The sequence below is a fragment of the Actinia tenebrosa genome, unplaced genomic scaffold (assembly GCF_029948245.1).
Source record: "Actinia tenebrosa isolate PJP-AT-01 unplaced genomic scaffold, QUT_ActTen_1.0 PGA_scaffold2__45_contigs__length_23673736, whole genome shotgun sequence".
Taxonomy (NCBI): domain Eukaryota; kingdom Metazoa; phylum Cnidaria; class Anthozoa; order Actiniaria; family Actiniidae; genus Actinia; species Actinia tenebrosa.
This window is the reverse complement of record NW_028292579.1, coordinates 5,160,949-5,173,064: the sequence shown is the minus strand read 5'-3', so window position 1 is coordinate 5,173,064 and position 12,116 is coordinate 5,160,949. Positions and strand designations below refer to the sequence as shown.

Sequence of the window (12,116 nt, the reverse complement as noted above, 5' to 3'; positions counted from 1 at the left end):
ATATAAAATGCTCTCTTTTCTTGCTAGTCATATTACCTTGTGTTTGGTACTGCTTTGGCTCATCAAACATAACCTCATTATCTCGCTTATCGTGTTTATTGACTCTTGTCTTCGGACGTAATCGTGGAGGCTCGTACCCTATACAAAAGAAGAGTAATGAAGAGTGTTCTCTTTAACAGATTAATAAAAATATAATAAATTACAGTGCGAATCGAAAAATCGTGGGCACCTAGAAATATTCCAGGAATGTTCTTTGACCAATCAGAATTGACTTTCTAACCACAAGATAATGGTAAGATAACAAAAATGCTTCTGATTAGTTAAGAAACATTCTTGAAATATTAGGGGCCCACGGTTTTTCGATTAGCACTGTAATAACTTGTTACAAAATCAGATGACCATCAAAGATTGGCCTTATCGCTCAAGTGTACTGTTGTTTTCTGTAAAGTTTTTCAGCAAATGGCAAACCTACCTGTTTTGTAGACAGAGTTTGCCCATTCTCCACCACACTGGGTATCATTTGTATGTTTGCAATCACTGTCGCATCTTCCGTTTGGAAGTTGACCAAATCTACCATGCAGGTTACCACAGAAGCATAAGTAGGCATATTGGATCCCAGCAAACCTGAATTTCATGTCTTTACAGGTTTTGACGCAATCCTTAACGCTGCCACTATGCTCGTGAACCCGTTGCGGGAGATCCCGCGGGTCGCTATCTTTGAAGCATCCGAGAAATTGAAGTGGCTCTGAGAAAGAAAAAAGCCATCATTAGAAACATATCGTATGGGTTTTCGCTTTGTTTTCTAATTGTTTGCTTACCTTCTGTTGGAGTCTTCTCTTTCTTGGTTTCTTTTGATTTCTTTTTAGCGTAATTATAAGGGATGAAGACCAAGAGTAAGAAGATTATCGGTAAGAGTGTCTTCATGGTCTTGCAAATGGCAACCTCTTATAGAGGTCTGAACGTCTCCTGAAAAACAACATCATTTGATCAAGTACTGCTGTTGTATTGCGTGGAGAACTTAGACAAGCACTGACAAGCTCAACAAAATACTACTAAGGTGGAATAACGAATAGCACAGATAAGCTTCAAATTTTAGGGCTACCCAGAAACAACCTCTGGGCTGATCAAAGATGGCGATGAGAAAGGAGGAGGAGGAAGAATATGATAATGAAAAAGGGGATAAGAACAAGAAAAATAGAAAAAAAGAGTCTCACTAATATGAATTTGAGCGAGTTGATTGATGATATGGTTGTCAGGAAGGTCATTCAGTAACTAAAGTTAGTTCGCTAGAAAACACCACTGAATTAACCAATTTTTTTAACATCCCTTTCAAACATATGCTTTTATTGCTACGTTCCCTCTCCATCGTTTCAGTTTTAACTTTTTCTAAGGCTTTCGTTTTTATTCCTTACTAAGTGTTTTACTGAATCTGCATGACTCAATTGAGAGATGACACTTTTATTCCTAATCGTTTTAAAATATTATTACAGTGATTTTAATAGAAGTTTTAAACCATTACGTGCGTGCGTCCATGTTAAATGGCAGGATCAATAAAATCCCTTTACTCTCAGGAATTGATTTTTTCCTCATAAAAAAATTGTGTTTTTTATAGTTCCTGCAATGTAACATGACCGTCGTCACGTAATGGTACACTGAAAACGTTTATAACTATTTTACAGCACATTACATATTTTAAAAACTAAGCCCAACTGGTTTAGATCTAAGGCCAATTTCTCGCCTAGTTTATTACAGTTAAGGAAAATCTCGGACTCTTTCAATAATGGTTTTCCTAGTGGCGTATAAAGTTTACAAACAATTTTCACGGGCCATGACTTTTACATAATATATGTCTCTAATACAAAAACAATGTCCTTATAAAGATCAAACAAATAGGACAAATGAAAGACACGGCGATAATTGCTGCAAAATAACGTGATTCCTTGCAAAAGGCTTACAGCGTCTTAGGAAAACTAAGAACAAGCAAAGCTCAAGTTTTTGAAGGATTTTCACACTAGTCCAAAACCTGTTTGGTGTCAAATATTTATGACCTACATTTCAGGAAAGACAAAGATCCATAGTGATTGCACGACATGCAACCTGTCTAAAATGAAAGCCTTCCTACTGACACAAAAGAAGAGTCTATTCATGTCGTTTGACTTGACTTAAATGGAAAGAATAGAAGTTTTGACCTTTATTCATTCTATGTCGGGTGGTGGCCATTCTTGTTTGGTGCCGGTTGAACTCACCTGCTAATGACTATATTCGATCATCGAGTCAAGACCCCTGATAGATCATCTCATTTTTCAAAAAAAGATATACATACCAGAACTTATAACTTATTTCACATATGTACAACGAAAAATAAATGAATATCAAAGAAATAAAATCGATTATTGAAAAAAAACTGAAATGTTAGATATTAACAAAGACACAACAAAAATTTCAAGAGCTTTTTCAATTTTTTTTCCCTAGAATTATTTTGCGTTTTCAAATTTTACATTATTTCTCGTTTAAAAAAAATCTTCACAATAAATCTTCTCAACAAACCATTAACATATTCCAAATTTTATCATTGATTATTTAAAAAAATAAATGTACAGTTTGTTATGTAATAAAGTAAAGGGCTTATACTTTCTACTTAACGTTAATTCCAATAATTCTTGAAAATTTAGAGTAATGTATACTCGCGTAGTTTAGTGTACAGTGTAGTCTTGAAACGTTATAAGAAATAAAGTTAGAAACTGAAATGTAACTAGATAAGATTTACTCTTGATAAAATCTTTTGAAATGGTTAATTTTCGGTACTTATAAGGTTATTTGTAAGATAATTTTCTTGAGTAAACGAAAATGACTTTAAAACTACGAAAAAGTATAAGTATTTCATATTTGTTCTCGGTGTTGTTAGCGCGCTAAGCAAAAGTAAAGAGTTCACACGTAAACACTAATCCTCTCAACTAGAACGATGGATTTTCTCAATAAAATAAAATAACTAAATCAAAGCAAATCAGAAAAAGAGTATTAAAATATAAATCGGAGTTAACTACTAACATTATCTCGTAAGCAATAAACCCCCAGATTCATATCGACAGTAAGCCTTACTATACCTGACTCAACTTATAAACTATTAAAAAAACTATAAAAAGTAATTGAGAATTTGAGTAAAATTTAAACGATTTTAAGAGAATATTTAAAGGACATTTCTTATAAAATTTCTTTCAATATTTTTCTTCTAAGTTGCTATAAACTTGAAGTTCGAGAATGAAATTCGTCTTTAAATTTCTAGGTATTTGTTGGAAAAAAATGTGGTGTTTTAATATATTGACGTATGTGGCAATGAAAGTTCTGGTCTTTGGAATTGAGAGCCGCTATATATATTCTGTTATTCGGCTATAGTTACCCAATTTTTCTTTTTTCTAGATTCAAATTCTAAATCAAAGCTTTAATAAATGTTCATCTTTTTTGTAATTAGGATAGTTTCATTTCATCTTTCATAATCTATCTTTAGCAGCGGCTTTCAATAAACAAAAGACATTTTACAGATTACTTTCAAAGTATTTTATACCTTACCTTTAACGGCCTTAAATTCCTCGAAATTTTCTACCAATATTTCTTATTGTTTTCAATGCAATTTTCTCGAATTATGTCATTAGCGAGCCCGAAGAATTTCCTTCAAATTGTCGCTGACTGTTCCCTTAGCTTGGTCGATTCGTCCAACAAAAGATCGCCTTATACAATATTAATTGGGCTCCCAAACGAAGATTCTCTCGTTAAATTTCACTGGAATGTATGAAAGATTAATTAGAAAGCCGCTGAAAAATTTGCGACCATCATAAGAGAACCTGCTCCCACCTAACGACTGGTGGATGGACGAAAACACTACGAGAATCAAAACAAACACCAAGAAACCAATGAAAACCTTGTCTTCTTAAAATAATCAAGGTCGATGTAAATTAATTCAAAGTTTTGGCGGTTTGTTTTTAAGAAATTGTGTGTCAAAACTTTCATGTTTCTTTAGCGTTTCAGTCACGATAGTATCTGCATAGTTGTCTTCTTTACAGCTTGGTCTATTTAAATCTAGTTTGCTACACTACTTTTTGAATACATGTCTGAAACTTAATACGTTGACGTTGAAATTGGCTTCAAATAATGTTCAAATCAGTCTTAGCTTCTCAAAGTTCCAGGCCTGTAAAGAAAAGCTTTTTCAGTATTACAGTGCGTAATTATCATAAACAAAGCCGGGTTTTTCATACCGTAGTTAATGATTTTTCCACATTAGTTTGCTTGATATCCCTGACCAGTTATAATGGATAGAATTTAGGGGAATTTCGTATTAAAAAGGACGATATACTTGCTAACTCACTGATTGCCTTAGCATGATAACGAATCGAGACTTGGTGTGTTTATCTGTTCCATTACCTCTCTAGCTACGTACTTGGAGGGAATAAGAATAAAAGGGAAGAAAGCGGAAAGAAAGACACAAAGAAATCAGAGAAAGAAAGAGAAAAAAGAAAGAGAAAAAAGGTAGAAAAAAGAGGGAACAAAGGCAACGCCCTCCCCCATTCTTTTCGCTTCCCATCATTCCTCGGGGTCTTGGTTCTTCTGCTTGGAGTCGAGGCTTTATACTTTGCTTCCAATATTTTGACAAGCTAGATAACGTTTGAATCACCCAAAATGATCCCAAAAAATGTATATATTTAGAAAACAATTTTATTATCTTGTTACAGGAGTAATACTCTTGAATTAGGGCCAATTAATTCAGGACTTTAATGAAGAAGACTCAAGCAAAAAAGAAGAAAAAGGCGACAGAGAAAAAGCAGATAAAATAAGTTACTCACCTTCGAAGTCCGAGCCGAACCTGATCAGTAGTTGGCTGACTAAAATGGATTCAAACAGAGATAACTGCGATATTTTGGACTGAAATTCTGTTCCTTCGAAGAAGTAGGACCAAAAGATTGTGCTATTCATTCACAAAGATGGCCAGCAAAACTGCACATTATCAGAGAGTTGGATGTCTATTATCTTCTATTCCATGCACGCTTTCAGGCGTAAAAATAAGCTTCTAGGCCGAGGTCTTTCAACTTCTTGGCCTCTTTCGATCGGAGATGGTAAGTATTCGAAGTTTTTTCTTTCATCTGTATATTTTAGATGTGTTTTTATAGCGAGAGAAAAACACAATTATCACGAGTCATTCAGCCCTCGCCTCCAGAACTGTCATGCAAACTTGTCGACTTTCCTTGTACACAATGTATGTTTTAGACCACTTATTTTCCGAACTTTTGCACTCGCTCGCATAAGACGTGGATTTGAGGCATAATTGGAGAAATCAGATGTCAGGTTTCATGTAATATTGGGGAAATTTTCACTTCGAATATGTTGTCAAACTATGAGTAGCTCGGTGAACACGCGTTCACCTATGTTCTGTCAAACCGGTTTTGTTTCCCGCCAGTTCAAATACCTTCAAACCATTTGAGTGTTATGTGTGTATTTGACATTCAAAACGAATGAGAATTTTTATTTATAAAAGTTAGTTAGTTAAAATATTGTTGAAAAATATTTCGATTTTTTTTAGTTTACCTCCATTACATTTTGGTGGACAATGATTTGTGTTTTCCGTTTTAATAATTAGGAACCCGTAGTTTAGAGCACAAAGATTGGAGCTAGAGCGTTTTTTTAATCTACTTCCTACTTTCATTTTCCCCCTTACTATCTATCTGTTCTCGTTGCTTTATTCCATTTTCCTATATTTCCATCCATCCATCCATCCATCCATCCATCCATCCATCCATCCATCCATCCATCCATCCATCCATCCATCCATCCATCCATCCATCCATCCATCCATCCATCCATCCATTCATTCATTCATTCATTCATTCATTACAGTAAAGGTTTTCTAAGAATTTTGAACAGTTTGATTGAGAAAAGAAATGTTTGTTTTCTCCAAGTATACAAAAAAGTTCGAGGGTATACTTTTGTCAGACCAAGATACTGTATTAACAAACACAATATGAATGAATTTTAAGTTTCGAGCATGGACACTAAGTTTTGGCGTTTTGTAAAGTCCAATTTATCAGGCATGTTTGAAAGTCAAATTTACTTATGTTTTGACTAAGGCCCCGTCCACACTATGCCGGATAAATTTGAATCCGTAACTTTCACACCGAAACCGAAAAAAACGTTTTCAGTCCACACATGAAAACGGATAAAATGTTTCGCGTCCACACTAGTCCGATCAGAGGCGGCAAAAATGCTTCATTGCACATCTGAGCAAGTGCATCGAAGCTGAAATTGAGGCCGCGTTGAATTTTTAGCCTTTCCGCCATGTTCCCATAACAATCATGACGTCATCGTATTCGAAAAATTTCGGGTACGAAATGTTCTCCGTCCACACTAATACGGCTAGCCGGCGTTTTCAATTGTTCCACTCTGGAGCCGTATTCGAAAAAAATCGTTTTCGGTGAAGAATTGTCCCGGATTCGCCCGGACTAGTGTGGACGGTAGGCTTAACCGAATAAATAAAAATTCGGATTCAAATTTATCGGGCATAGTGTGGACGGGGCCTAATTTGCATACGGATTCAGAGATTGCGCTGACGTTTTTCATTCGTGTCTCGTGGGGCTGTTTTAGGGGACAAAATAGACACCATCTTGAAATATGTGCCCTAAAACAGCCCCACAATGCACTGCAATGCCAACTGGACCCAGTTTTCCCTCAATTTCGAAACGGCTTTTACGTACGTCTTTGTTTATCATTTCCTCTATTTTATTTAAATTTTTTCTGCTTAATCCTTTATATCTTTTAACAAAGGATAACATTCTTTCGAGTAACTTCCTATCACTGCAATATTTCATGACTTAGCAAATTCTTTGACAACAAATCATCATTTTTTCCAGCATAATAATAACACCGTACACTTTCCGAAAAAAATAGATATGACATGAAAATATTTTTAAGCCATGCAAATGAATAAAATATTTGTTTCATGAAAGATTTTGTTAGATTTAAATTATTCGCATTCAAGTTTCTCTCTTTTCACTTATTAGACTCAAAAAAAATAAAAATAATAAATATATAAAAATAAAAATAAAAATGCTTCGAAATGATTTTAACACTAGGCAAAAGTGAATTATTTTAACTTTTAAGTACGCATATATTTTTTCATTGCTGTTTTCGAAAGCGAAAGTAGGTTTACACTGGAAAAGGTAAATCCCCTTCAATACAGGAGGGAAAGATGCTCAAAACCTTTTTACCTTACAAGCAAAAGCCAGCGATCAAACTTACAACTTAAACTGCAAATATAAATGCTGCCCTTCAACAGCCATCATCATTGTTATTTTTCCTGTCACAGCATACGTAATCGGTCACTGTCAAGCATTTAACATGCTTAATCACATACGCACTACCGATTGCGTGACCAAAAACAAGACACGTACAAAAAATTACTAATTAGGGAAATTTCCCTTTGAGACACAAAGCATTGAAACAATATACCTAAATGCACAAAACGACTTTCGTTTAAAGGATGTTTCCTACTTAGTATCACTAGAAAAAGTTCCCTTGCGTGACAAAATTGATTTGAATATTAATTAGGGAAAATTCCCTTTTGAAGCACTGAAAAAATATCGAAACGCGAGGAATTTATAAGTTAAAATGCAATAACAATAATATTAAAACTAAATGAAGCACCAAAGTATTATTTTTTCTATGATCATAAACTTTCGTCTAGTACGTACAACAATTGTCTGAAAAATAGTTATCGCTGCTTTTAATCATGGACATGTTAGCTTATAAGCGATTGCGTGACACAACTATTGAATGAATATTAATTAGGGAAATTTCCCTTCATTGGGAAAACAAACTATGAAAGTAAAATGAAAGTTTTGAGTTTTGCTGATTTTATATGTACTATATAAAAAATATACTACTGTAATTCCGCAGTAAACTTTAAATTTTTTGAAATGTATTTTAATATTTAAATGAATAAAGAAATGAAACTTTTATTTATTTATTTATTTATTTATTTATTTATTATTATTATTATTTTTTTTTTTTTCCGCGAAAGAAAGAATTCTAAAGTATCGCGTTAAAAACGTCGCTCATACATACGGGTTCCATGGCCGCGATGAAAAGGGGAATCCCCTAAGTCAAAGCGGCCAGGGGGAACCCCCGTTTCTTACCGCAATTTGATTGGACGAGAGGCAAAGAAACAATCAAAGACAACAGATCTTCCTAAACAGTCGGCAAGCCGAGGCGATCGAAGAACCTACAGAACCTAGTTGCTGTAGTAAGACAATAAATATGGATCTCGGAGACATGGAAAAATTCTTTGAACTACAAAGTCCTTTGACACCGAAGGAAAACGAACAACTCAATGGATTCCCTCTAGATGATGCATGGTTCAGTAAAACTGCGACTTATGATATTTTTGAGGAGATGGAGGAGACACAAAAAGAGTTCATTTGTGGGGCATTTGAAACTACGTCAACTATAAGCACGGCCCCAAACAGTCCTGCAGTGAACGATTACGACACTTTTGAGATCACAGACGAAGAGTTAAGAAACCTTCCCGTAAAACAACTCAACCAAAAGCTCCGTGACCTACCAAAGATCGAGGCTTCTAAATTGAGAAAGCGACGACGAAGCCTGAAGAATCGAGGGTATGCTTTGAACTGTCGCAACAAACGCGTTACCGAGAATGAACAGCTCCAGAAGACAAACATAAAGCTCCGGATAGAAGTTGCAAAAATTAAAGAGGAACTTTCTAAAGCTGTAAGAGAAAGAGATATTTTTAAACAGAAATATGAACGCATCAACAGTGTATTTAGCACTATATGTACCACGTCAGCTATGACTCTAAAAGGCGCCTCAGTATCCAAAAGCTAGGCCTAGCTAGTAATATACGACTCTATATATACGTCCCTGAGTGGTGGGAAAACAAATGCTGTATTTACTGACTTCACATCGCAGTTTTCTTCGCACAAATTTTCGCCAAGCAAAGCTGTGTCGTCGAATTTATTTAAGTCTTAAACCAACGCAATGAATGATCGGAAAGGATCTTAGCAGGAACACAGACCGCGTGACAATATATAATGTCACTTATTGATGACACTGATAAGTGAAAGAATAGTGGGGGATGTTCTTAACTATCATCCCCCCCTAATTGTTTTGCTCATTTAGGTAAGAAATTGTAAATCTATCAGTTTAGAGAGCTTGCCAGTCATCTGTACTTTCAGCTCCGCCGCCCATGTAATCGGACTTCTTTTAAATTGTAACTGGTTTGCCAAGTTTGGTCAGTTTAGACAGACACAAGTATGGCTTCCTGATCACTCGTTAACTCTTATCCGCTGTCGGAGCAAGCGATCCCTCTCATTCTACTTTTTATTGCTTTTCTTCTCTATTCTTCTTTCTTCTTTATTTCTATCTGAAAACAAGGGAACATAATTATTTGACGTCGGTCTGAATGGACTTTCCTTTCCTTTTCTTTCACGTATTTACAGGCCAATTACTACAATACTGATTTTACCAAATTTAGAACGTATAAAGAAATGGAATAAACTCGCTTAAACATATTAGCCATTCCGAGGTTGAGGAAAAAGCTGGGTTGAAGTGGCTTCGCAGTGCATTGTGGGACTCTTTTGAGGACAAATAGACGCCATCTTGGAAATATGTCCCCCAAATCAGTTCCACAATGCAATGCAACGCCAACTCGACCCAGTTTTTTTCTTATCCCCGGAATAGCGCAAAATGGCTATATAATAGCTTGTATAAACTATAAATAGTGTAAATATTTCTAAATTAAGAGGTATGATTTCATGAAAGAATAACTTTGATCCTTGCAATAAGGCATTATGTTTGTTGGAATACAGTACATCGTGGGACTGTTTAAGGTATTATTAAGAATGATCAGTTATTATTTTTTATGATGAAATCATATCATACTCATGGTGTCAAGACGTGAATCTTGAGTTGAGGCGTTTCAGCGCAAATAAACTTCATACAACAATCAAAGTCTTTAATCTTGGCTCAAAGCTTAACTTAACAAGATTTCAGTTTCAATTTACATTACGTTTGCACGTTCACTTATTGGTCACTAAATTTATGTAATTTTTAGAATATTGATTAATAGAAATTACTTATGTCACTTCATACTCTCCTTGATTATAATTCCTGACTTCTCTTGTTTAATCTTGCTCTTCGGTTCTATCCCTTACTTGACTCTTCTTCATCGCTGAGTTTTTTTCTTGTCAGTTCTCTGCTTCCTTCCTTGGTTCTTATACTTAAATCCTTACACAACTTTATGACTTTATGAATACGGGGGTAACCGAGTTAGTTTGCTGGCACACGATGTGAACGCACCCTCTAACGCATGCGTAAAAAGGACTATGCGCGCAAGAAGTGCCGGTGTACGAATGTCTTTAAGCATTTTCGCAACTCAGCTATAAATTAACTCTTATCCGCTCGTAATTTTTCATTTTATTGCCCGGGCTTCCTGTGGAAGAACCCGAGCTGTAAGTCTCAAATGTGCAACGCATGGCATTCACGTCTTACCGCCTACCGCTGGATGCAAAGGTCCGTGGCATACTTAGTGACGTATTACCCCTAATATTTTTTTCCCAAGTATTTTGATATTTAATATTTAAAATTAGGGGATGGTTATCGCCACTGGCGAAATGGTTTCATCATCCAGAACAGCGAGGGAAAGCATTTCTCAATCTTAAACGTTTCACCGAAAATTTGGTTCATCTTACCATCTACCACTAGTGTGGGGAGGGGGGCTGGACATTCAATATGACTATCCCACTCGTTAGCTTTGCCAGTAAGCTGTGCACGCCTGTGTAGTTTGTCTCTGAGTTTCATCAGATCTTTTATCTCGTAGTTTACAATTGGACATGAACATTGTCTGTATCTGATCTTCATGGTCTTGACTGGTGCATTGTTTACCAGAATGCTGTTAAAGTAACTATTGAAATGATCAAGTTTGTAATCAATTCACCTTTTGAGCGACATTGTCCTCGGATTTCCGTACGAATGTACTGACTTTTGAACAAATTATTTACTCGGTTTGTTTAGTTAGCTCTCTAAATACAAACAAAAAAAGTGGAAAAATAAATTGAACTTTTAACCTATTAATTGCCAGGTATGAAAGGGGGAATCACATAAAAGAAGTATTTCAGTCATATTTTCTGTATAATATTTTCTTCTTCTCTCTATAACTTTGCTAATACGCTATTGAAAACTTGATACAATCGGACCTAATCAAGGAGTTTTAGATTTTTATTCCAATTTTTTTTTTTTTGCTGAACATTTTTTGTTGGCTTTATGACACCTCAGTCTTAAAGTGACGTCATTTTGACGTCACTAATTCAGATCAGCTGGTAACAATGAGAGATAATTTCGATTACAAATTGCTCGAAAACTTTCCATTATATTTTTAACCACAAATTAAGTAAATGTTTATTTCTTTAACATTTTGATTCCAATAATGTCATATGCTATAGTAATGGGCTCGTCATCTTTGACTCCTTTGAATCTCCCATTATCCAGCTCTTTGATGCTTTCTTCGATGTCTTCATCCGTGTATTGACGGAAACGCGACCAAAAGCGGTTGCGCATCATTAAGTACCACCTACTTTTGGGAATTCTGAAAGTAGCCTCATCATTGATTACTTCTGTGATGACGTCATAACGGCTTTTGACGTAAGATATTATGACATCAAATAGGCCGTTTAGCTCCATAAGGTGTCGTAACTGGATAGTTGTGAGTGATAAAGATGATAAGGTTTTTTCGTTAAACCACGTATTTAATATAAAGCCAGAACCATTCTTGGGGAGGCAATCGAAGATCTGTCCAAAGGATTTCTGAATGTCGTCGAGATGATGTACTACACCACAAAGTAGCACCTTGTTGAATCGACGCTAAAATAAAATAAAACATGTTAGAGCTGCAAATAACTTCAATACTAAGCGTTTGAGATCACCAACCTGGTTTTCCAATTGATCTTGAACTAAATGATCATAAAACTGCTCTACAGATTCTTTCGCTAGCACAATACCATCCAGTTTGCTTGCATGTTGAATGTATGACGTCACAGACTCCAAAAAATAATCGTACAGAT

General features: G+C 35.4%; 2 protein-coding genes across 2 annotated transcripts in view; one reads left to right on the top strand and one right to left on the bottom strand.

The window, feature by feature from the left end:
• Window positions 1-3,706, bottom strand: part of LOC116292758 (uncharacterized) — a 60,211-nt gene extending 56,505 nt beyond the window's left edge. The window contains exons 1-4 of the mRNA XM_089034008.1: window positions 3,568-3,706; window positions 819-966; window positions 473-745; window positions 37-138 (exon numbers count right to left, since the gene is read on the bottom strand). Of these exons, the coding sequence (XP_088890134.1) occupies window positions 37-138; window positions 473-745; window positions 819-924 (481 nt within the window). The 5' untranslated portion in view covers window positions 925-966; window positions 3,568-3,706. The remainder of the gene's footprint in view (window positions 1-36; window positions 139-472; window positions 746-818; window positions 967-3,567) is intronic.
• A 4,505-nt stretch (window positions 3,707-8,211) lies between these two features.
• Window positions 8,212-10,146, top strand: LOC116292776 (transcription factor MafK). Its single transcript, XM_031700132.2, has one exon. The coding sequence runs from the start codon at window positions 8,299-8,301 to the stop codon at window positions 8,881-8,883; it is 585 nt and encodes a 194-aa protein (XP_031555992.1). The 5' UTR covers window positions 8,212-8,298; the 3' UTR covers window positions 8,884-10,146.
• Window positions 10,147-12,116: the final 1,970 nt, after the last annotated feature.